This window comes from Caretta caretta, chromosome 8 (genome assembly GCF_965140235.1).
Source record: "Caretta caretta isolate rCarCar2 chromosome 8, rCarCar1.hap1, whole genome shotgun sequence".
NCBI lineage: Eukaryota > Metazoa > Chordata > Testudines > Cheloniidae > Caretta > Caretta caretta.
In genome coordinates, this window is record NC_134213.1 from 48,989,816 (window position 1) to 49,015,570 (window position 25,755).

General features: G+C 45.3%; 2 protein-coding genes across 2 annotated transcripts in view; one reads left to right on the plus strand and one right to left on the minus strand.

The window, feature by feature from the left end:
- ADCY10 (adenylate cyclase 10) overlaps positions 1–23,164 on the minus strand; it is a 99,920-nt gene extending 76,756 nt beyond the window's left edge. The window contains exon 1 of the mRNA XM_075131468.1: positions 23,099–23,164. The gene's annotated coding sequence lies outside the window, so the exon portion shown is untranslated. The remainder of the gene's footprint in view (positions 1–23,098) is intronic.
- Positions 15,670–20,885, plus strand: LRRC52 (leucine rich repeat containing 52). The gene is made up of 2 exons (XM_048860677.2): positions 15,670–16,480; positions 20,333–20,885. The coding sequence occupies exons 1-2, from the start codon at positions 15,856–15,858 to the stop codon at positions 20,593–20,595; spliced, it is 888 nt and encodes a 295-aa protein (XP_048716634.1). The 5' UTR covers positions 15,670–15,855; the 3' UTR covers positions 20,596–20,885.
- Positions 23,165–25,755: the final 2,591 nt, after the last annotated feature.

Here is a 25,755-nt window from a genome sequence, read left to right on the forward strand (position 1 = left end):
CGTGGAGAAGAGAAATTTGATAATAGGCTCATCAGTCTAACAGAGAGAGGTGGAACAAGATCCAATGGCTAGAAGCTGAACCTAGTCAAATTCAGACTGGAAAAAAGGTGCAAATTTTGAACAGTGAGGGTAATTAATCACTGGAACAATTTACCAAAGGTTGTGGTGGATTCTCCATCACTGGCAATTTTAAAATCAAGATTGGTGGTTTTCTAAGAGCTATGTTTAGTCCAAACAGGAATTAATTCAGGGGAGTTCTCTGGCCTGTGTAATACAGGAGGTCAGATTAGATTGTCACAATGATCCCTCCTATCCTTTTAATAGTCCTTATATTTCCTCCAGCTCCCTCAGATGATATCTCTCTAAGTGCTCTCTCCATTGCAATACCCCAATTTCCCCAGACTGCAGCCCCTGCAGAGAAGCTACCCAATTGCTGCCCTATTGTTCCCTGTCCCCTTCCAATAGAGACAAGGGAACAAATGGGAGTCGGGGAGCTGACTAACCTCTGTAAAACCCCTCCACACAGTGTCCTGTTGCCTTTTCCATTGTGACCCAGTCAGATGTGCTATTCCCCCTAGAGAACTTCTCATAATGACCATCACCAGGGCTACCCCTGTACATAAAGACCTGCTGCTCTAGAGATACCTCATTTGCTGTCCACCCTTATAGAGAATATTCAGGCTGTTACCACTCTGACCCGTAAGGGCCTCTCACACACCTTCTACTCAAGAGATCTTGCTCAGAAGGATCCCTCAACAAACCACACACACACATAGCAATGACCCTCACCTTCTATTTCATGCAGATCCCACCCAGTCACATGCTAACCCTGCAGAGATTCCCACATGGCAACCACTGTTCCACTGACAGCTCCTAGACACTTAACAGATCTCTGGGTTATCCAGCAGTGCAAGTATGGTGGTATGGTACGTCATGCCATACCAGCAAGATATTTATAGCTGGCACAGTGTAACAGAAAGACACAGGAGGAGCCGGCGGTTCCATGCCGGCAGCTCCTCTGGCACGGCTGTACTTCCCCCTGCCCTTCCACAGAGCTGCATCTCCTCCGTCTGTATGGCAGTCTTGACGGAGGGCAGGGCTGGGGACGGTACAGCCACCCAAGGAGCTGCCAGGGTTCTGCTCCTTTTCCCGCTGCCCCTCCCAGGGGGGAAAACTATCTAATAATTATCAACATAGACAACACACACAAACTAGGTTAAAAAGAACATGATTAAGGTTGCAAAGTCAAGCACTCAAAAATTATGAAATGGCAGAATTAAGAGGTCAGTCTTAAGGCAATAAGGGTAATATTTTCAAAAGTACTTAAGTCCCATTAACTTTCAGTAAGGCTCTTAAGTGACTTAGCCCTGGTCTACACTAGGACTTTAGGTCGAATTTAGCAGCGTTAAATCGATTTAAACCTGCACCCGTCCACACAATGAAGCCCTTTATTTCGACTTAAAGGGCTCTTAAAATCGATTTCCTTACTCCACCCCTGACAAGTGGATTAGCGCTTAAATCGACGTTGCCGGCTCGAATTTGGGGTACTGTGGACACAATTCGATGGTATTGGCCTCCGGGAGCTATCCCAGAGTGCTCCATTCTGACCGCTCTGGACAGCGCTCTCAACTCAGATGCACTGGCCAGGTAGACAGGAAAAGAACCGCGAACTTTTGAATCTCATTTCCTGTTTGGCCAGCGTGGCAAGCTGCAGGTGACCATGCAGAGCTCATCAGCACAGGTGACCATGATGGAGTCCCAGAATCGCAAAAGAGCTCCAGCATGGACCGAACGGGAGGTACGGGATCTGATCGCTGTTTGGGGAGAGGAATCCGTGCTATCAGAACTCCGTTCCAGTTTTCGAAATGCCAAAACCTTTCTGAAAATCTCCCAGGGCATGAAGGACAGAGGCCATAACAGGGACCCGAAGCAGTGCTGCGTGAAACTGAAGGAGCTGAGGCAAGCCTACCAGAAAACCAGAGAGGCGAACAGCCGCTCTGGGTCAGAGCCCCAAACATGCCGCTTCTATGATGAGCTGCATGCCATTTTAGGGGGTTCAGCCACCACTACCCCAGCCGTGTTGTTTGACTCCTTCAATGGAGATGGAGGCAATACAGAAGTAGGTTTTGGGGACGAAGAAGATGATGAGGAGGAGGCTGTAGATAGCTCACAGCAAGCAAGCAGAGAAACCGGTTTTCCCGACAGCCAGGAACTGTTTCTCACCCTAGACCTGGAGCCAGTACCCCCCGAACCCACCCAAGGCTGCCTCCTGGACTCAGCAGGCGGAGAAGGGACCTCTGGTGAGTGTACCTTTTAAAATGCTATACATGGTTTAAAAGCAAGCATGTGAAAGGATTACTTTGCCCTGGCATTTGCGGTTCTGCCTTTGCAAAAGGTTTCTGGGGAGGGCAGCCTTATTTCGTCCTTCATGGTAGGACACTTTACCACTCCAGGCCAGCAACACGTACTGGGGAATCACTGTAGAACAAAGCATTGCAGTGTATGTTTGCTGGCATTCAACCAAAATCCATTCACGCGGTGGGAGGAGGCAAAATGCGACCTTGTAACGAAAGCACATGTGCTATGTATGTAATGTTAACAGCAAGGTTTACCCTGAAAGAGTGTAGCGACTGTTTTATAAAATGTGTCTTTTTAAATACCGCTGTCCCTTTTTTTTTCTCCACCAGCTGCATGTGTTTCAATGATCACAGGATCTTCTCCTTCCCAGAGGCTAGTGAAGCTTAGAAAGAAAAAAAAACGCACTCGTGATGAAATGTTCTCCGAGCTCATGCTGTCCTCCCACACTGACAGAGCACAGACGAATGCGTGGAGGCAAATAATGTCAGAGTGCAGGAAAGCACAAAATGACCGGGAGGAGAGGTGGAGGGCTGAAGAGAGTAAGTGGCGGGCTGAAGAGAGTAAGTGGCGGGCTGAAGAGAGGGCTGAAGCTCAAAGGTGGCGGCAGCGTGATGAGAGGAGGCAGGATTCAATGCTGAGGCTGCTGCAGGACCAAACCAGTATGCTCCAGTGTATGGTTGAGCTGCAGCAAAGGCAGCTGGAGCACAGACTGCCACTGCAGCCCCTCTGTAACCAACCGCCCTCCTCCCCAAGTTCCATAGCCTCCACACCCAGACGCCCAAGAACGCGGTGGGGGGGCCTCCGGCCAACCAGCCACTCCACCACAGAGGATTGCCCAAAAAAAAGAAGGCTGTCATTCAATAAATTTTAAAGTTGTAAACTTTTAAAGTGCTGTGCTTAAAGTGCTGTGTGGCATTTTCCTTCCCTCCTCCACCACCCCTCCTGGGATACCTTGGTAGTCATCCCCCTATTTGTGTGATGAATGAATAACGAATGCATGAATATGAAGCAACAATGACTTTATTGCCTCTGCAAGCGGTGATTGAAGGGAGGAGGGGCGGGTGGTTAGCTTACAGGGAAGTAGAGTGAACCAAGGGGCGGGGGGGTTCATCAAGGAGAAACAAACAGAACTTTCACACCGTAGCCTGGCCAGTCATGAAACTGTTTTTCAAAGCTTCTCTGATGCGTACCGCGCCCTCCTGTGCTCTTCTAACCGCCCTGGTGTCTGGCTGCGCGTAACCAGCAGCCAGGCGATTTGCCTCAACCTCCCACCCCGCCATAAACGTCTCCCCCTTACTCTCACAGATATTGTGGAGCACACAGCAAGCAGTAATAACAGTGGGAATATTGGTTTCGCTGAGGTCTAAGCGAGTCAGTAAACTGCGCCAGCGCGCCTTTAAACGTCCAAATGCACATTCTACCACCATTCTGCACTTGCTCAGCCTGTAGTTGAACAGCTCCTGACCACTGTCCAGGCTGCCTGTGTATGGCTTCATGAGCCATGGCATTAAGGGGTAGGCTGGGTCCCCAAGGATACATATAGGCATTTCAACATCCCCAACAGTTATTTTCTGGTCTGGGAATAAAGTCCCTTCCTGCAGCTTTTGAAACAGACCAGAGTTCCTGAAGATGCGAGCATCATGCACCTTTCCCGGCCATCCCACGTTGATGTTGGTGAAACGTCCCTTGTGATCCACCAGAGCTTGCAGCACTATCGAAAAGTACCCCTTGCGGTTTATGTACTCGGCGGCTTGGTGCTCCGGTGCCAAGATAGGGATATGGGTTCCGTCTATAGCCCCACCACAGTTAGGGAATCCCATTGCAGCAAAGCCATCCACTATGACCTGCACATTTCCCAGGGTCACTACCCTTGATATCAGCAGATCTTTGATTGCGTGGGCTACTTGCATCACAGCAGCCCCCACAGTAGATTTGCCCACTCCAAATTGATTCCCAACTGACCGGTAGCTGTCTGGCATTGCAAGCTTCCACAGGGCTATCGCCACTCGCTTCTCAACTGTGAGGGCTGCTCTCATCTTGGTATTCATGCGCTTCAGGGCAGGGGAAAGCAAGTCACAAAGTTCCATGAAAGTGCCCTTACGCATGCGAAAGTTTCGTAGCCACTGGGAATCGTCCCAGACCTGCAACACTATGCGGTCCCACCAGTCTGTGCTTGTTTCCCGAGCCCAGAATCGGCGTTCCACAGCATGAACCTGCCGCATTAGCACCATGATGCATGCATTGTCAGGGCCCATGCTTTCAGAGAAATCTGTGTCCATGTTCTGATCACTCACGGGACCGCGCTGACGTCGCCTCCTCGCCCGGTATCGCGTTGCCATGTTCTGGTGCTGCATATACTGCTGAATAATGCGTGTGGTGGTTAATGTGCTCCTAATTGCCAAAGTGAGCTGAGCGGGCTCCATGCTTGCCGTGGTATGGCGTCCGCACAGAAAAAAGGCGCGGAACGATTGTCTGCCGTTGCTCTGACGGAGGGAGGGGCGACTGACGACACGGCTTACAGGGTTGGCTTCAGGGAGCTAAAATCAACAAAGGGGGTGCCTGTACATCAAGGAGTATTTCAGGCAGGACTGCACGGAGGGTTCCAATAAGAAATGGTGCACCTAAGTTATCGTTGTTATTGGAACAAGGAGGTTAGCCTGGCCTCTGATTGATACATGGCTAGATTTACCTCGCTGCACCTTCTCTGTGAGTGACTGCAGTGTGACCTAGAGGAATGAGTCCCCTAGACAGGGGAGGAGGCAAATGAGTACAAAACAAATCTGGTCTATTTCTTGTTTTGACCCACTCCATCTATCTTTTACATCTTTGGCTGGCAGCAGACGGTGCAGAAGGACTGCATGCCATCCACATCTCATGGCTGCTCGGCAGAAGATGGTACAGTACGACTGCTAGCCATCCCCATCTCTTGCCTGCCTGGCAGAAGATGGTGCAATACGACTGCTAGCAATCCTCATCTCTTGCCTGCCTGGCAGAAGATGGTACAGTACGACTGCTAGCAGTCCGTATCGCCTGCCCACTCACCATAAGACGGTTCAATAGGACTGACTGCAGGACTAAAGAGAATGACCTGGTCAAGTCACTCCAAATTTAGTCCCTGCGCCCATGTCTGCCCAGGCGCTCCCAGCCGACACGGCCAGGAGCACCTCGGACACGATGAGGACGACTACCAGTCGTATTGCACCGTCTGCTGCCAGAAGGCAAGGGGTTGCTGCTACTGTGCAGCAAAGCCGTACCGCGTCTGCCAGCACCCAGGAGACATAGGGTGACGGTTACCTGAGCGGGCTCCATGCTTGCTGTGGTATGGCGTCTGCACAGGTAACTCAGGAAAAAAGGCGCGAAATGATTGTCTGCCCTTGCTTTCACGGAGGGAGGGAGGGAACGGGGGCCTGACGACACGTACCCAGAACCACCCGCGACAATGTTTTAGCCCCATCAGAGTGCTCCATTGTGACTGCTCTGGACAGCACTCTCAGATGCCCGATTGTTTGCCATTGCTCTGACGCTGGGAGGGGCGCTTACAGGGTTGGCTTCAGGGAGCTAAAATCAACAAAGGGGGTGGCTTTACATCAAGGAGTATTTCAGGCAGGACTTCACGGTGGGTTCCAATAAGAAATGGTGCACCTAAGTTATTGTCCTTATTGGAGCAAGAAGGTTAGCCTGGCCTCTGATTGATACATGGCTAGATTTACCTCGCTGCACCTTCTCTGTAAGTGACTGCAGTGTGATCTAGAAGAATGAGTCCCCTAGACAGGGGAGGGGGGGAAGCAAATGAGTACAAAACAAATCTGGTCTATTTCTTGTTTTGATCCACTCCATCTATCTTTTACATCTTTGGCTGGCAGCAGACGGTGCAGAAGGACTGCATGCCATCCACATCTCATGGCTGCTCGGCAGAAGATGGTACAGTACGACTGCTAGCAGTCCGTATCGCCTGCCCGCTCACCATAAGACGGTTCAATAGGACTGACTGCAGGACTAAAGAGAATGACCTGGTCAAGTCACTCCAAATTTAGTCCCTGTGCCCATGTCTGCCCAGGCGCTCCTGATCGACCTCACAGAGGCGACCAGGAGCACCTCAGACATGACGATGACGGCTACCAGTCGTACTGTACCGTCTGCTGCCACAAGGCAAGGGGTTGCTGCTACTGTGTAGCAATGCCGTACCACGTCTGCCAGCACCCAGGAGACATAGGGTGACGGTTACCTGAGCGGGCTCCATGCTTGCCATGGTATGGCGTCTGCACAGGTAACTCAGGAAAAAAGGCGCAAAATGATTGTCTGCCCTTGCTTTCACGGGGGGAGGGAGGGAACGGGGGGCTGACGATATGTACCCAGAACCACCCGCGACAATGTTTTAGCCCCATCAGGCATTGGGATCTCAACCCAGAATTCCAATGGGCAGCGGAGACTGCGGGAACTGTGGGATAGCTACCCACAGTGCAACGCTCCGGAAGTCGACGCTTGCCTCGGTACTGTGGAAGCGCTCCGCCGAGTTAATGCACTTAATGCACTTAGAGCATTTTCTGTGGGGACACACACACTCGAATTTATAAAACCGATTTCTAAAAAACCGACTTCTATAAATTCGACCTTATTCCGTAGTGTAGACATACCCTTAGGTGTTTTCAAGATAGGACTGGACTAAGGCTTCTAAGTCACTTAATTTTCCCTGATTGAAAATGCATGTGAAAGCCTCCTTTGCATGGTCTACGTATTCAAGGAAGGAAAACAAAATATACCCACACACACAAATTTCCACTGTACATATTATAGAAATGCAAAGAAACACTCCTAAGCACTGTATACAGGCTCTTAAAAGTGTAAAATGCACACAGCCAAAGTCCTAAAGAAGAAGGCCTTCATCCTAAATAACACACAATACAATGTAATTGTTTGAGTAAGGGTTTGCAGAATCAGACCCTCTGTAAGAAAAGAACAAAGAAAGGGAGCTTGGAGGCTGGTGTTACTACAAAGCAGAGTTGCGTTGAGTAACTCAACTATGCATTCTGTAAGCCCCTGAGGGTAGAAAGATTCCTTTGTCATTGGTCTGTAAATGCTATACACACCTATGGACTGTGTAAAGAACTCATATTCATAGCAATAACATTGTCGAAGGGAGACAATGCACTGAGCCTTTTACAGGAGTGTAAGAAATCATATGCATTATTATAGGCACCAATACAAAAGAGGATTACACCAGATGACTGGCTGCATCGGTCTCAAATGCAACAGCAGTGGGAAACCGGGGGCTTTGGTGATTTGTGTTTAATACTAGACATATATTTCTTGTATGGGGAGAATGGTTAATCCCCATATTCAAATGATAGATTTCTCGTGAGTGTTGAAGACATTCTGGTGGGGGAAGGGAGAAGAAGTAGCAGCCCTTGCTAGAACAGGGTGGGATTTTCCCAACAGCATCATCCTGCTGCCAGAGAGGGGTGAATGAGGAGTTGAAAGAAAAGGCAGAAGCCCTATATGTCAACTAAGGCAGCTCTTATTCTCTTCTCTGTCGGGCTTTGCTGCCTTCTAGCAACACTTTGTGTGTGAAATAAACAAAAGGTTTTGTGTTTCCCTGGTGGGACTAGTGTGAGAAGTGCAGTTAAACTTTAATGCTGTGGGTGAACATAACCAGGCCGATTGCCTTGGACCAAGAACACCTCTCTCCTAGCTGGGAGGGAAATAAGAAGCAACCTGTTCATGTGAGCCACTGCCATAGATACAGATGAGATGGGTCAGATAAGATGGATGTTCCATGCATCCAAGCCCATCCCACCAATGAAGGAGGACTAGAGGGCAGCTGCAAGGGAAAGTAGGAGAAATACAGTATCAGGTGCATAACAATTAATAATATACAGTCAAGGGGTGACTGGAATGTTACATGTGTCTTTGTTGGATCATATTAAAGAAGTTCTGTATTAAAATCACAAATGAGTTTGATTCCCCATAGTTTAAATTCCAGGGTATTACTAATTAAGAGGTGTCTTGGGTTTTGGTACTGTTTCTCTCCCTCTATGTGTTAAACTTGCAAGCTGCTAATTGCGTTAGTACATTCTAAGACAGAGTCTGTTCTCAAAGCAATTCTTTGTAATAACAACTACTCACACACAGAGAGACTCAAAACAATACTCTGTAACAACAGAAACAGCACCCAGAGACTCCCTGCCCTTTTGTTGTATTCATCTTGCTTTGTTAACAATTGTGATTAAAATAAAGATAGAGGATGTATGTGGATGGATGCTTGGTGCGGATAATAACTGAATGATCAGGGAGGTGCCAGCCTAAGAATCAGTGTCCATCGGCTGAAGAAGGCGTCAAGTGGAAATAACCAGAGGATTAACCAGACAGATAACCAGAATAACCAGACAGATAACCTCTGTCGTCCCGTCCCGTCCCGTCCCGTCCCCCCCCCCCCAGGGCAGACTGGAATCCACTCAACAGGCTCAAGAATGGGAGAACCAAAGAACAAGATAACATCTAGCAGCACGGAGCCATCAGGAATGTGCTATCTGCTGATTGATTCAGCAACAGCACGATGAAGCAATTCCCACAGACTGGCCTAGGAAGAAATTCCTATAAAAATAGACTCTAGAAAGTGAGAATTTTGGGGGGTCTGATTCTGCAAACCAACTTCCAGGAGCATCAGATGAGCATCTGACAAGGCCCCGCTCTCTCCTCATGTCCAGGCCACCTGGCCTGTGGCTTGGCATGAGCAATTCTAAGGCTGGTAACTATGATAACAACCTTGCAGAACCTCTGTGTGTGTGTGTGTGTGTGTGTGTGTGTGTGTGTGTGTGTGTGTGTGTGTGTGTGTGTGTGTGTGTGTGTGTGTGAATAAATATGAGATTGAATGGAATGTTATAACTATAACTAACTGCTTACTATGATTCTTTCTGTATTCACAATAAATGTGGTATTTTGCCTTTTCCTCTTCAATAAGATCCTGCTGGTTTTTAATTTATTGGTACAACATCTTGATTTACCATTAAGACAATAGTGACGTGAGAATTCACCTCTCATATTTAAGTAGCAATTTTTCCATCCATGTTTCCAATGTCAAGTGTAAAAGCTTAAGAGTGCAATGTATTAAAAACAATAGCAACCCAATACGCTTAGTAACAGAGAGAGAGTTTACATAAACAAGCAACAGCATTCTTTCTTTAAAATGCAAAACCTTTTACATTTGGTATGTGTCTAACTGGAATCTTTACAGTACAGTCTTTAGCATTACTTCTTCCATCACAATCATAGAATTATAGAATCATAGAATATCAGAGTTGGAAGGGACCTCAGGAGGTCATCTAGTCCAACCCCCTGCTCAAATGTTAGATGGGGTAGGATCTGAGTTACAACAGAAAATTCTTTCCTGGGTATCTGGCTGGTGAATTTTGCCCATATGCTCAGGGTTTAGCTGATCGCCATATTTGGGGTCGGGAAGGAATTTTCCTCTAGGGCAGATTGGAAGAGGCCCTGGAGGTTTTTCACCTTCCTCTGTAGCATGGGGCATTTGCTGGAGGATTCTCTGCTCCTTGAAGTCTTTAAACGACGATTTGAGGACTTCAATAGCTCAGACATAGGTGAGAGGTTTTTCGCAGGAGTGGGTGGTTGAGATTCTGTGGCCTGCGTTGTGCAGGAGGTCAGACTAGATGATCATAATGGTCCCTTCTGACCTTAATATCTATGAATCTATGAATCAAAGCAGGACCAATCCCCAACTAAATCATCCCAGCCAGGGCTTTGTCAAGCCTGACCTTAAAAACCTCAAAGGAAGGAGATTCCACCACCTCCCTAGGTAATGCATTCCAGTGCTTCACCACCCTCCTAGTGAAAAAGTTTTTCCTAATATCCAACCTAAACCTCCCCCAGGAGGTTTCATCAAGAGAAGGTGCCCTTTACAGGAAGAGAAATAAATGGTCAATCTCGCCTAGTAATCTAGTCAGAGTTTTGACACACTGCATTTGTTCTCTCACCTGAAATTATTGACAAACTGCCCCTAAGTACATTACAGCCACAACTAGAACCCTGCTGTTCTCCCATAGTACCGAAGAATAGGTGTATGGGTCATTCCTATCTTTTTTCCTGTTTCTGTCAATGGCTAAGCAGCATCATTCTGTCCCCCTTAGTTCCCACTAGGATCTTTACGTTGTATAATTTCAAAGAAAATGTAATTTTCTGGCACAAAAACCTGGAAGTCTCCAACATTAGGGCTTTGACCTTAGTCTCTTAGAAGTTTTGTTTGAAAGTTCAGAATTACTGTGATGGGGTCCTCGCACCACAGAGGCGCCTCCTACCGGCCTTCACAGGGAATAACTCTGCCAGCCAGTGTGCCCTCTTCAGGTGGTGCCCTATTATCATCTTCTCCACCTGCAGACTGGCCTCAGTCCAAGTACCGCAATGTCCTCTTCATGACTCAACCCTCCAGCTGACTCAACATCTGTATTTCCCCCTTCAAGCCAATCCCCAGTGGCAAATGGCAGAGATCCAGGCCTGCCCACTAGTCCGTGTCCCGACCCAGGGATCCTATAGATAACAGCCTCCTGCTGCATCTCCTTAACTTCCTTCAATGCTACTTCAATTCCCTGGGCCACTTCCCCACACTCTGGTCCTTCTTCGCTCTTACCTCAGGGCATTCAGCCAGCAAGTCCCAACAGCCAGCCAGGAGCTCCCTCTTGATCCCCCTTCCCTGCCAGCAACTGTTCTGTCTCCAACGCTACCCTTGCTGCAGCCTGTTAAAAACACAGTCCTCCCTCCTTGGGGTCCCCACAGCAACGGAAACTGACTCTGCCCCTACAGAGTCTTTTGTACTAGCCTGCTAGGCCCTGATTGGCCGCTCTGTGCAGCCTCCCTCCAATTGGCTGTTTCCTGTGCAGCCTTCCTAGGCTGCGTGGAGGACTCTCCTCCCCTGCTCCTTTCTGGGATGCGATATGGCAGGCCCCCGAGACCTCCATTAACCCCTTCCATGCCAGTGTGGGGTGAACACCCCATCACAGTTATCTTTTCATTCTGCTCCCTTTTGCTGAAAGAAGTCACGGTTATCTCATCTTCACCTACACAATATGATCCCATTCGTATCTTATTTCTGAATGTTGAGAATTATTTTTATTTATAAACAAGAATAATGGAGTGGCTGTTATGTTCCCAGCATACATATAGAAGTTAGATAAAAACCTAAATACTCTTGCTGGAAGGCTGTAATGTAACATGACTTTATTTTTTACAATTCAGCACAATAACACACAAGACCCAAAAACAGGGAGAGACAAAGCAGGCTGCTCCCTGAGGCAGAGAAGCACCACTCAACCCGCCTTGCTTTGAGCTGGTTCTTTCCACAAAGACTCTGCTTGCATGCTTTCACACAGAGCCTCCGAGCAAGGTTGCCAACCTCAAAGCTTGAGTTTTTGCCAATCACATGTCAAAAGTACTCAAAATCACTTAGGTTGGCACCATTGCATTCTTCCACACCTCTCCCCTCCCCAGTAATACTCTCCCCAACCCCAAAAGTCCCCCCTCAAGGTGAGTCTGGGGTGTACACACAAAGGCTGCAGAATCCCTGTTTCCTTCCCTCCTTCCCCCCCTCACCCCACGCTACCCTCTCCCTGCTGCCTGCCTGGCTCTTTGTTTCCTGCCACAGACTGACAGGAGAGTAGCTCCCACGACCTCTGCTGGCTCCTCACTGAAAGCAAACAAGCATCAGGGAAGCAGCTGTGGGTAAGCCACTCCCCATCCCCCACACAACTCCACCCACTAAGACTGCCCACACGCATCACACCCCATTGGTTGTGCGAGTGCACTGCCTTGTAGCCCCTCACAGGCTTGCAGGTGCACCGCCCTTAGCGCCCACTCAGATTCTTCCCATCAGTTGCCCACCCCAGATTACTTCAAACAAAATACTCCACTTCATAGTTATGGTTTATTAATACTCCCTTTACAGAGCACAAACCACTTCTTTAGTGTGTTGCGTTCACACCCACTGTGGGGCTGTGTAAGACTCCTGACAGATTTCCTCCCACTGTTCAGGAGGCCCCAGCCCTCCTCCTGGCCTGCCACGAAATGTCTGTACTGACCGCAGGAGGGTTTGTGGTTCCAGGATCGGACTCCTGAGTCATCTCAGGACCCATATGTAAATCTGTGGTAGAGATCATCCTCAAAATCGAGGGATCACCAATCATCATCAATCAGTCATATTACTGTGTGTGTGTGTGTGTGTAAACCACCAATGCACAACAACCACCTTAGTGGATCTAAATATTAACAAATCAAGTAAAGTAGTTTATTAATGAATGGAAGGCCATTTCTAAAAAAATTGTTAAGGATTCAATATTGCGCCATTGAAATCAACGGGAGCAGAATCAGGCCCCACAATATAGCCCTACAGTTGATTTTCATTTTAACTCTAGAAAATGGAAAAAAATAAAGGAAAAAGAAATTAGTCTGAGAATTAGTGATGCAAATACCCAGAGGTAAACACCGCTGTGTGTATTTTCCAGTATTACCTCCTTTGTAAAGCACTTTGAGAGCTACTGATTAAAAGCTCTATAGAAGTGATCATGAAATGAGAGAGTTTCATGATTTAAAAGAAAGGAAGGAGTGAGAGCAGCAGAATAAAGACAATGGACTTCAAAAAAGCAGACTTCAACAAACTCAGAGAATTGGTAGGTGTGGTCCCATGGGAAGGGTATCTAAGGGGGAAAGGGAGTTCAGGAGAGGTGCCAGTTTTGAAAAGAGATAATACTGTATTAAAGATACAACAGCTAACTATCCTGATGCAGAAAAAAGATGGGAAGAACAGGAAGAGACCAATATGGCTGCACCAGAAGCTCTGTAATGCCTGGAAATCAAAAAGGAATTGTATAAAAAGTGGAAACAAGGACAAATTACTTTGGATGATTTCAAAAGAATAGCGCACGCATGTAGGGAGAAAATCAGAATGGCTAAAGCACAAATGAGTTACAACTAACAAAGGACATAAAAGGCAATAAGAGGTTCTATAAATACATTAGAAGTAAGAGAAAAGCAAAGGACAGTGTAGGCCCATTACTTAATGGGGAAAGAGAGCAAATAATGGACGACACAGAGACAGCAGAATTATTTAATGCCTTTTCTGCTTTCCACATTTACTAAAAAGATTTATTACCAGATGCTTACCACAATTACTATTGACAATAAGGGGGAAGTAATGCAGATCAGAATAGGGAAATAACAGGTTAAAACAGTGGTTCTCAAACTTTTGTACTGGTGACCCCTTTCACATAGCAAGCCTCTGAGTGCAACCCCCCCTTGTAAATTAAAAACATTTTTTATATATTTAACACCATTATAAATGCTGGAGCAAAGCAGGGTTTAAGGTGGAGGCTGACAGCTCGCAACCCCCCATGTAATAACCTCACAACCCCCTGAGGGGTCCCGCCCACCAGTTTGAGAACCCCTGGGTTAAAGAATATTTAGATAAGTTAGATGTATTCAAATCGGCAGAGCCTGATGAAATCACCCTACATAAGGAACTAGCTCAAGCAAACTCTGAACCATTAGCAATTCTCTTTAAGAACCACACAGAGCATGGCGAGGTCTCAGGGGACTGGAGGAAGTCAAACACACTACCTATATTTAACAAGAAAAGGGAGACCCAGAGATTAAAGAGCAGTTAACCTAACTTCAGTAACTAAAAAGATACTGGAACAAATTATTAACCAATCAGTTTGTAGGCACCTACAGGATAATAAGGTGTGAAGCAATAGCCAACATGAATTTGTCAAGAACAAATAGTGCCAAAACATTGTAATTTCCTTCTTTGACAAGGTAACTGGCCTAGTGGATGCTGGAGAGGGACGGCTGATTTGATATATCTGGACTTTCACATGGCTTTTGACACAGTCCCATATGACGTTTTCATAAACAAACTAAGGAAATATGGTCTGGATAAAATTACTGTAAGATGGGTGCACAACTGGTTGAAAAGCCATACTCCAAGAGTACTTATCCATGATTCCCATCAAAGTGAGAAGACATATCAAGTGGGGTCTTGCAGGGGTCAAGTGGGGTCTCGAGCTGGGAGACGTTGCAAGTACTTTGGAGAACAGGGTTAGAATTCAAAATGACCTGGACAAATTGGAGAATTGGTCTGAGGGTTTCTATAAAGAGGATGGTGATCAATTGTTCTTCATGTCCACCAAGAGTAGGACAAGAAGTAATTGGCTTAGTTTGCAGCAAGGGAGATTTAGGTTAGATATTAGAGAAAACTTTCTAACTCTGAGGATTGTTAAGCACTGGAACAGGTTACCAAGGGAGGTTGTGGACTCCCCACCATTGGAGGTTTTTGAGAGCAGGTGAGACAACACCTGTCCAGGATGGGCTAGTTATACTTAATCCCTGCCTCAGTGTGGGAGGATCGACTAGATGACCTCTTGGTAGATGACCTTCCAGCCCTACATTTCTGTAAAAGTAAGGAATAATAAATAATAATAATAATTAATAATAATTCGGGTATTTTCTAATTTTTGAGGTCTTGACTTTGCAACCTTAATAACGTTTTCAATGTACTTTGTGTGTGTAATTTAACATATATATTGCAGTGGCTCCTAAAGGCCACAACCAGGTTGGTCCCCACTGCCGTTGGCACTGTGCAAACACATAAGTGACAGTTCCGGCCACAAAGAGCTTTCAGGCCAAAAGACAATGTAGATCTTCTCAATAAAAAGGCTGGTGTGCAGAGGACCATCAAGGGAAGGTTCTATAACACAAATGAAGCTAAAAGGTCTAAGCAGTTTAAAAATTTTACCTTGAGTGTAAGTGCATGTGAAAGTCTCTTTTGTGTGATCTATGTATCCAAGGAAAGGAAACAAAACCAAGACACACACACAAACGAGCACTGTAGATATAGATACAAGCCTATTTGTTCTATCAAGCAGAACTATATATCTACCAGAGCAAATGAACACCCCCATTATATCACCATTACATAAATACACACTTGTATACACAGGCACTGCACTCACATGGACCTCGTTGCATCAAGCACTACACTCTTTCAGTACAGCCACACACACAGAGTTTTGTGCCAGCGTGAGACACAGACAGGCACATTTGTATATACACACACACAGATCTGCACTGCTGGCCAGGTTAGAATTCTCTCTCTGAAGCCAGGCTGCCTTTGCAAGCTCTGATGTCACAAAGGTGTCAACTGGCAACCAACGTGACTCGTAGATGTTCCCATTTGCAAGCAGCTCTTCTTTACTTTCAAGCACAAAGAGGGTGAGCTCTCTCTCTAAGCAGCCAAGTAGGCAAACCAGGGAGCTGCATGAGTGAGGGATACAGAGAGCTTCCAAACAGCCTCACAGCTCAACTCCTCTTCGGTCTTACTGGAATGAGAAAACTGCTTGCACAGGGCCGGTTCTTTGTAGCTCTGCAGGGCCTCTGCCCCAGCATTCTCTGAAGGGCTGAAGCAGTGTGGAGGAGCTACAGTAGATAAGGAGCCGTATCATGTCCCCTCCTAATGGCCACAAATCCCTGTGGCTGGTGCTTCTTTTTGGAATGGGAGTGAAGGCAAAGAGCCTGAACTGTCCAGAAAAGTGTACCTGTGAATACCTGGAAGTGAACTGCACAGGGCAGCAGCTGCAAGATTTCCCCACGACCATTCCACTGGACACAAGGCAGCTGATTCTGGCTACTAACAACATCTCCTACCTGCCATCGGTGGAGCTGAACTTCCTAAGTGACTTGGTCTATCTGGACTGCAGGGAGAATGCCATTAGTGAAGATCTGGATTTTGCCTTTATCAGTCTCAACAAGCTCATCTACCTAGACCTCAGCTTCAACAACCTCACCCGGGTCACCTTCACCACTTTCTCTCAGCTCAGTAGCCTGGTGGTGTTGAAGATCTCGAACAACCCAAATCTGGTGGAGATTGAGAAGGATTCCTTTGCCAACAACACCTGGCTGAGGCACCTGGATGTGAGCCGGACTGGCTTGACGTTCCTGGATACTAGCATTGTCAAGGATCTGCCCAATCTGAAGTCCCTGGGTCTAAGTGAAAACCTCTGGAACTGTAACTGCTCCTTCTTGGACTTCACCCTCTGGATGAAAGAGAGTGGCGTTCGCTTCCCAGGTGAGGACTTTGTGTGCCAGCCCAGGCACCCCAAGATTTGGCTGGAACTAAGCAGATGGTTCTGCTTTCTGTATTAGAATGTCACTGTTGCTCTTTCACATTATGGGCCAGATTCGCAGTTGGTGTAAAGTAGCACAGGTCCATTGAAGTCAACTGAACTGTGCCAATTTACCTTAGCCATGGATTGGGCCCTCTGACCATAACAATACACACACCATCAAATACATACAAGGGCACCCATTAATGCCTAGCTCATAGACTTTAAGGCCAGAAGGGACCATCATGATCATCTAGTCTGATGTCCTACACATCGCAGGCCACAGAACCTCACCCACCCATTCCTGTAATAGACCCCTAACTTCTGGCTGAGTTACTGAAGTCCTCAATTCATGATTGAAAGACTTCAAGTTACAGAGAATCCACTATTTACCCTAGTTTAAACCAACAGTGACCCATGCCCCATGCTGCAGAGGAAGGCAAAAAAAACCCCAGGGTCTCTGCCAATCTGACCTGGGGGGAAATTCCTTCCTGACCCCAAATATGGCAATCAGTTAGACCCTGAGCACATGGTCAAGAGCCACTAACCAGACAGCTGGGAAAGAATTCTCTGTAGTAGCTCAGAACCATCCCCATCTAGTGTCCCATCTCTGGCCGGTGGGGAAATTTGCTACTAGCAGTCACAGATGGGCCATGCCATTGTAGGCAGTCTCATCCTACCATGTGCTCCATAAACTTATCAAGCTCAGTCTTTAAGCCAGGTAGGTTTTTTGCCCCCGCTGCTCCCCTTAGAAGGCTGTTCCAGAACTTCACTCCTCTGATGGTTAGAACCTTCATTTAATTTCAAGCCTAAACTTGTTGATGGTCAGTTTATATCCTTTTGTTATTCTGTCCACATTAACCCTTAATTTAAATAACTCCTCTCCCCTCTGGTATTTATCCATCTATGTATTTATAGAGAGCAATTATATCTCCCCTCAGCTGCATACAAACAATGCGCATGAACACGCACACACGCACACACACACAAGCAACCACAAAATGCTAAACTAACAATCAAGAACGGTCTTTAAGTGATAAGAAACAAGGAGATTGCTAGACCTTTAAAATTCCTGCTCTCGCCTCAGCTGGTGCCACTGTAGTCTGTGATCAGTTCAAAGTGCCATGTGTCTGTCCTGCTGTATTACCCACAGGCAGCTCTGAGGCAAGCTCTGGATGGGGAAAGCCGCTCCTCTGAACTTCCGGATGTTTCTAGAGTTCCATTCTGTAGTGTAGTTTTTTGCTAGTGGTGTTAAATTTCTGTGTTTCTAATGGTAGATTCAAAAAACCCCTCTTAAGTGAAAATGCAAGAGGTACCATTATTCCAGCCCTGGGGCCTCACACACCATTCCCAGCCCACCTCGATTCTGACCTCTAGTACGCTGCTTTTCTGACCCAGGGCTCCCCATAGTTCTGCCAATGCATCCCCACCCTAACCTGTAAATCGTCCTGATGTTCCATTTCTGGGTGTCTCTCCTTGAACATAGACAGTCATTTGGGCCAACTATATGGCAATTTTGTTCTGTGCACCACAGGTGAAAATTTCATTGAGGCCACGGCTTCACTCTATTTTCATAGCCTGCCTATATTTTTGTTACATAAGCAATACAGGCAATTACCTTTTCCCTAAGAGTAAGAGCTGTTCTGCCGGAGCAGTGGTAAACCACTTCTCTAATCACACTGACTATCACAGCACTTTTATCTCAGTCGTTTTTGCCCTGAATGCAGATACATTTTGTACAGCACTCAGTATTAAGGGCGTGATACAGAGCCCATACTGAACTCAGTGGGAGTCCTTTTATTAACTGCAGCAAGCTTTGGATCAGGCCCTAGATTGAGGGGGACTGACAAAGTGTAAAATAGGACAAGTGTGATCGTACTCAGGAAAAAGAAAAGGAGGACTTGTGGCACCTTAGAGACTAACAAATTTATTTGAGCATCAGCTTTCGTGAGCTACAGCTCACTTCATCGGATGCTGTAGCTCACGAAAGCTTATGCTCAAATAAATTTGTTAGTCTCTAAGGTGCCACAAGTCCTCCTTTTCTTTTTGCGGATACAAACTAACATGGCCGCTACTCTGAAACGTACTAAGGAAAGTATCTCTTGTGCATGAGCTATTGTGGGGCTCCCATACGTTCTCTCTCATTCTCAAGGATGCCAGAGCAAATTGACTCAATTTACAACATGAAGTCCTGGATCAGGAAAGCACATGAGCATCTGCTTAAATCCCTTTGACTCCAGTGATACTTAAGCACACTCTTAAGTGCTGTTCTGAATAGTGATGCTTTCCTAAATTGGGACCTGAAAAATGATTTTTTTCTTAAGTGACCTGAAATGCCTAAATCCAGCTGTTTTTTTTTTTCTACCTCAGATTATGTAACTGGATTGTAGCTGTTGCTTATGCACAGGGTAGAAGAGTCTCCATTTCACTTTCCCAGAGTCGTTTTGGTCCCAAGAGTAAGAGCATGTTTGAAATGTATGCTGGCTTTTCCCAACTCCAAATGTACACAAGCCCCAGTCTTTAAAGAATTACACACAGCACAGTGCTGAGAGGGGATTCTGACAATGGTAATTGTTTAAGGATTGGCTGAGCAAGACCCTCTGTAAAAACAAAGAAAGGAAGATTGGAGGCTGATGTTATTCAGGGCAGAGTTAAGGTTATTTGAGTACCTGCTTTGGGGCAGGAAGCTCTTTTGTTTGCCTGTAAGTGCTACACATGCCTATGGAGCTGTGTAAAGAACTAATCATAGTAATAACATTGTAGATAGGAGAAAGTGCACCGGAAACTTATACAGGAGTGTAAGAAACCATGTGTATTATTACAGGCACCAAAACAAAAGAGGGTTACAGCAGATGACTGGGTGCACCAGTCTTGAAGCCCCATGCAACAGCTGTGGGAAACTGGGGGCTTTGGTTATTTGTGTTTAATAATAAATGTGTTTTTCTTGCGCGAGGTCAATCTCCATATGCACATCACAGATTTCATGTGCATGTTGGAGACATTCACATGGTGGGGCAGAGGGAGAAGGAGCAGCTTCTGTTAGGACTGAGGGGGAGAAGAGGGATTTTCCCTATTAGCATCACAGCTGCTAATCATGGGTACCAGAGAGGGATGAATAAAGAGTTGACAGAAAGGGCAGAAGGCCTGTGTGTCAGCTCTCATTCTCTTCCCTGTCAGGCTTTGCTACCTTCCAGCAACACTTTGTGTGTGAAACAGGCAGGAGGTTTTATGTTTCCCTGGGACTAGGGTGAGAACTGCAGTTAAACTTTAATGCTGCAGGTAAACATATCCAGGCCGAGTGCCTTTGACCAAGAGCACCTCTCTTTCCAGCTGGGAGGGAAATAAGAAGCTCCCTACTCATGTGAGCCACTGCCATAGATACAGATGAGATGGGACAGATAAGATGCATGTTCTATGCATCCAAACCCATCCCACCAGCGAAGGGGGACTCGAGGGAAGCTGCAGCTGATGAGCAATTCAGGCAGCCCAGCTGTACTGCAAAACAATGCCCTAGCCAGGCCTGTTAAAAGCTTCTGATGCCTCATAAGGAAACAGAGCACCAACGTTTTATGCAGAGCTGTGTTTGGATCCACATGCAGAACTGAAGTTGCCCCAAGTTTGGGGGTGTTCAGGCTCATCCTGAATGTTATTCAGATACAGAGATAAAACCACACTGATTTTACGCTCCCCAGCATCCTTTATTACTAGGGACATTTGCGTGAAGATAAGTTATTTTTCTACGTTGCCTCCAGACTCCTATTTACTGTTGCTAAAGGCACACACAAGAGAGGATTTCTTCTGTGTTTCCCCTACAGATCCTGAGAACATCACCTGCTACAGCCCCGCAGCTCTATATGGCTGGTCAATGCCTGAGGTGGGGTCGAAGCTCCACTACACATGTCTTCTCCATTTATACGATACGGACTATGCCTTCCTGGGTCTGATTGGCTTCTGTATATTCTCTGCCGGCACTATGGCAGCCTGGTTGGCTGGGATGTGTGTAGTGCTATACGAATTCCACGCAACAAAGGGGGGGAATGATGACGACGAAGATGAAGATGAAGAAGCAACTATCTAGAACTAGCCTCTGAAGTCCTGGTGAATAACTATGCTGGGATGCCACAGAGACTGATACTAGACGTCCCTTTCTCTTGGTCCCCCTGGGCTTTCCCTCTATCTCCCTTTCCAGATGAGATTCTTGTGACCCAAAATATAACTGCAGGAATCCTTTTGCTGTAGTTTAACCCTCTTTTGGGGAATTTCTTCCTTCCTCCTTCTTTTCTCCAAAATTTCTTTCTCCGCCTGGGCTTGGGCCATTGACAAACTAATTGATGCTTGCCAAAAGTATGGTAAGTGCTCATCTATCAACCAGCCAGATAATTAGTACTTGTTATTTATGGAGTGCTCCAAAATAGCTAAGAACCTTACTGAATATGTAGGAAGCCATGAGCAAAGACATTCAAAAATAGGGGCCTAAAGTCAGGCTCCAAAATTCATATTTAGGCTCTTGAACTACGTGTCCTGATTTTCAAAAATGTTGAGCATTCAGTTGCACCAATGGAGATCACTGGAAGTTGCTGGGAGCTAAATGCTTTTGAAAATCAGGTTATTTATTTAGGAGCCTAAATAGGGATTGAGGAACCCAACTTTAGGCTCCTATTATTGAAAATTTTGGCCATGGCTCCTGTCCCAGAGAGCTTGCAATCTAAGTATGATTTGTAAAAGATATACAAGTTAGTCCCCAAAAGATACTGGAGATGAAGCAACCAAGTGTTACAGAAAGATCATCATAGAGTGACCTCTAGCTGATATATATGTTTAACATCTCCTTAATATTGCACGCAGGAAGAGACAATTACCTGCTGAGAGCAGCTCAGCTTAGCTCTTACTGGCTGAAACTAATAGCATGTCTCCTAGAATCTTACTTGAAAGATTAATGTAGATTGGTTTGGACATGAGCTGCTGAATAACAAACTGCCTGAAGGACAATAAATATATGATAATGATAAACGGCACTGTACTGAGTTGGGGAAGTCCAGTAGGGTGCCGCAGTGATCTGTTTGGTCTGCACTTCCTTAACAGCTTCATGAAAGATACTAATTTAGGAGGAGCTGAAAATAACTATAAAGACAGAACTAACTCAAAGAGACCCAGAGTGATTAAAAATGCAGATAGAAAATAATAATAGTTATAATAAAAAGATTAGTCTTGTGAAAATGAAACTAACACATATGGGGAGTATTATTCTTTGGATTGCAGTAGCACTTAAGGTGTCCAATCAGGGCCCCATTGGGTTAGGTGCTGTGTACATATATAATTACACAGTCCCCATCTCAAAGAGTTTACAATGAAAGGGCTAGATTCCACAGTATGCATCCGATGAAGTGAGCTGTAGCTCACGAAAGCTCATGCTCAAATAAATTGGTTAGTCTCTAAGGTGCCACAAGTACTCCTTTTCTTTTTAGGGCTAGATTATGAATCCCTCATCCCTAGTGTGCAGTTACTCAAATAAGTATTGCCATTGACTTCAGGGGGACTACTTGTGTGAGTAATTGGTCACCAATATGAACAGTAGGTTTACAGTCTGGCCTATACTGATCTGAAATCTAGATATTCAACAGGGGAGAGAAATCTAGAAAACAGAAATGTTACTAGGATACTACAAATTAGACCTGAGTTTGCACTGAGAGTGGCTTATTTGAGTTTAGTTTAAACTGATTCCTAATTGACTTAAGCGAAACTGAAATAAGCCTTGTTTAAACCAAAATCAGAGTGTCCACAAAGGCTTTTGCACTGGTTTAACTAAACTAGTTTAAAATGATGCCTTACATTAAACCAATTCAGTTTTCTCATGTAAACAAGACCAAAGAGCCATATTGGTGTGATATTCCTCCCATTCAGACAAATGTTGCTTAGAAATCAAAGGTGCCCTACTTAATTGTGAAGAATCCCTGTAGACTTCACAAGGCCTGATAAATACAGTTTGGAAAATCAACCTTTTGCAGGCATCTCCTTAGCTACTGGGAACAAAGGTCCTGATCCCACAAGCACTTCAACCATTCCAGCAAAGTTAAGCCTGTGCTTAACTTTAAGCATTTGAGTAGTCCTAAGTCATTGTTAAAGTTAAGTACAGGCAGAAGTGTTTTGCTGGATCAGTGCTTTAAAGAAGAAGGCTTGAATCCCCACTCCACCTCAGCTTTCCCACCAGCATATTTCCCTTCATATTCAAGGATGAGGTGAGGAGCTGCTGGTGCAAGAGGCAGAAGAGTTATCTCTGCCAGGTTTCCCTTTGCAGAGAGTGCCTCTGGTTTCCACTGCTTGTGGCCTTAGAGGATAGGAGAATCCAGCCCCAAAACTCTAAATATTGTACCAGATGCTATATTAAAGCTGGAATTTTTTCATATTGTATGGGAATGTTCAAAACTATTAGTTACATGTGACAGTATAGTCAGAAATTATAGGCATTGTGATACAAATCACCTCAGAGTTATGTATACAGAACATGACAGATGTAAAATGTATAGAAATAAGATCCTTAGTATCACAAGCACTGTTGATTGCCAAAAGAATCATCATCTTACAGTGAACAAGGAAAGCAACTCCATGTGTGAAACTCTGGCCTCTTGATCTGATTCAAGCAGCATCTGTTGAGGAAAAAGGACAAAAATGAGAAAATTTTAGCAAGCATGGTCAAAATTCACACATTGTCTCACAGCAATTATGCTATGACCTGCACATAGATTGTAAAACTGACTCATGAGCCTATGGCTGGAATTAACACTCAATGATCTTAAATATAATTTCATAGAGGATACGCCACAGTGTACTAAGAAAGCACTATACAGTATATATATACACTGTAACAGAATGAGCTGCTTCAAAGGGGCCATAAGACGATCCTCTTCCTCATGCTGAATAATTACAGCGCAAGTACTCACACTAAATTCAGTGGAACTACTTGCAGAAGAAGATACAACTCAACATGAGTAAAGGTATCACAATCTGGCCCATAAGGTTAAACAGAAAATAGTCAGATAGTCTTAGATACTGTTAAAATTTTACTGTTCAGTTGATGTCTCCTATCTTAAAAATGAAAAGAGAAATTTAAACATATATCACAGACAAAGACAACTTATTAGGACTCACATACTCATTAGGGACCATATGTCAGTGTCATTCTACACTGCGAAAGAAACTCAGCTTAAACTGGTTTAAAGAATACACAACACCTAAAAAATGACAAATAAAATTATACTTTCTATAAATGTTCATGAAAATATAACAGGTCTGGGTTTCAATTTTCAAAAATGACTAGTGATTTTAGATACCGCAATTTTTGGGTGCCCAATCTGAGACACCTTTAAAGGGCCTGATTTTCAGACAGGGATAAGTACCTGCCTTTTGAACATCAGGCCTGTTCAGGGTATCTCAAGCTGGGGCTGGACACTCAAAAATGAAGAAATTAGAAACCACTAGTCACTGGTTTCTTTAGCCACTTGTGATGGTTTTGTACAGTCATACTAGATTTCTGGTTGAAGGTCAAAGACATTTCAAATGGCATCAGAGGACTCCACATTCCATTTTACCCAGCCATTTCCCCCCCTTAGGATTCTATCCAAATACTCCTCTGATGAACTTTTATCAAAATCTTGGCAACCATCTTATTATGATAGCTAAAAATGTAATCGGTCACATGCAGAAGAGGAAAAACACCTGCTATTGATTAAGGAACGTATATTCTTACCATGGTCAAATTAACTCTTAGCTCGACAGACAACTATATGGACTCTATAAGTGCATGACCTCCTCTGAGTATGTAGGAAAGAAGTCTCCCAATGCAGGAAGATTAAAGGCTATGTACAAAAATTTCAAAAGTTTGCAAAGTAAAATTTGGTAGTTTGCAGGTTTCATACACACAGCATCTTCATGCATTGAATAGAAATATTTCCTGTTCCTAAAGGCTGCAATGTTTCAGTTGGGAGCACTCCAGAAACTATGGGTTCTATGCATGGTTCCCAGCACCAACAGAAAGTGGGCTCTCCAGTAGAACTTCCCCATGATTGCTCTCCTGGGGAAGGTGATGTAATCAGATGCCCTGCTGACTGTGGCATTCAGGAAGTCCTCAAGGCAAACAGAGAAAGCAAATTGTGATATGTTGGACGTGTCCACTATGGTCATTTGTATGAGAGGGAGGTTGCGCAGTTCCTCCTTTTTAAAAAAAATGCACGGTCAGAGGAATAGCAGAGACCCCGGAATGGAACAGGTTTCAGAGTAACAGCCGTGTTAGTCTGTATTCGCAAAAAGAAAAGGAGGACTTGTGGCACCTTAGAGACTAACCAATTTATTTGAGCATAAGCTTTCGTGAGCTACAGCTCACTTCATCGGATGCATACTGTGGAAACTGCAGAAGACATTATATACAGACTAACACGGCTGTTACTCTGAAACCTGTCATTATGCAAGGCACTGCATTTAGCCGTATGGAGTGGAAATCTATCAACTGCATGAAAAAACTTGTACAGATACAGACAGACATCATCTTCCTTTCCAAATGCAAACAGATGGACATCATACCAAAAGGACTGAAGGTAAAAAATCCATTACAATCTACATACCACACAGACTATGCTGACAGCTTGTGCCACACGCTCTCAAAGAAACTGCGGAATCACCTGATCAACATCCTCTACAGCAAACAGGGAAAGATTAAGAATGAGCTCTCAAAAATGGATACTCTCATAAAAACCCAACCTTCCACACAAACTTCCTCGTGGCTGGAATTTACTAAAACTAGACAAGCCATTTACAACGCACACTTTGCTTCTCTACAAAAGAAAAAGGACACTAAACTTTCTAAACTACTACATGCTACAAGGGGCCACAGCAATGGTTCCCTCAACCCACCCAGCAATATTGTTAACCTGTCCAACTATACTCTCAGCCCAGCAGAAGCAGCTGTCCTATCTCGGGGCCTCTCCTTCTGCCCCTCCACCCCCATGAACATGATACAGTTCTGTGGTGACCTAGAATCCTATTTTCAACATCTCCGACTCAAGGAATATTTCCAAAATACCTCTGAACAACATACTAATCCACAGAGGCCTCCCTACCAACACTACAAAAAGAAGGATTCTAGGTGGACTCCTCCTGAAGGTCAAAACAGCAGACTGGACTTCTGCATAGAGTGCTTCCGCCGACGTGCACGGGCTGAAATTGTGGAAAAGCAGCATCACTTGCC

Excerpts from the sequence above, each read along its gene's own strand:
- LRRC52 (XM_048860677.2), top strand. The coding sequence starts at position 15,856 with ATGTCCCCTCCTAATGGCCACAAATCCCTGTGGCTGGTGCTTCTTTTT. Across the intron at positions 16,481-20,332 it reads GAGTGGCGTTCGCTTCCCAG|ATCCTGAGAACATCACCTGC; the intron begins GTGAGGACTTTG and ends TTTCCCCTACAG.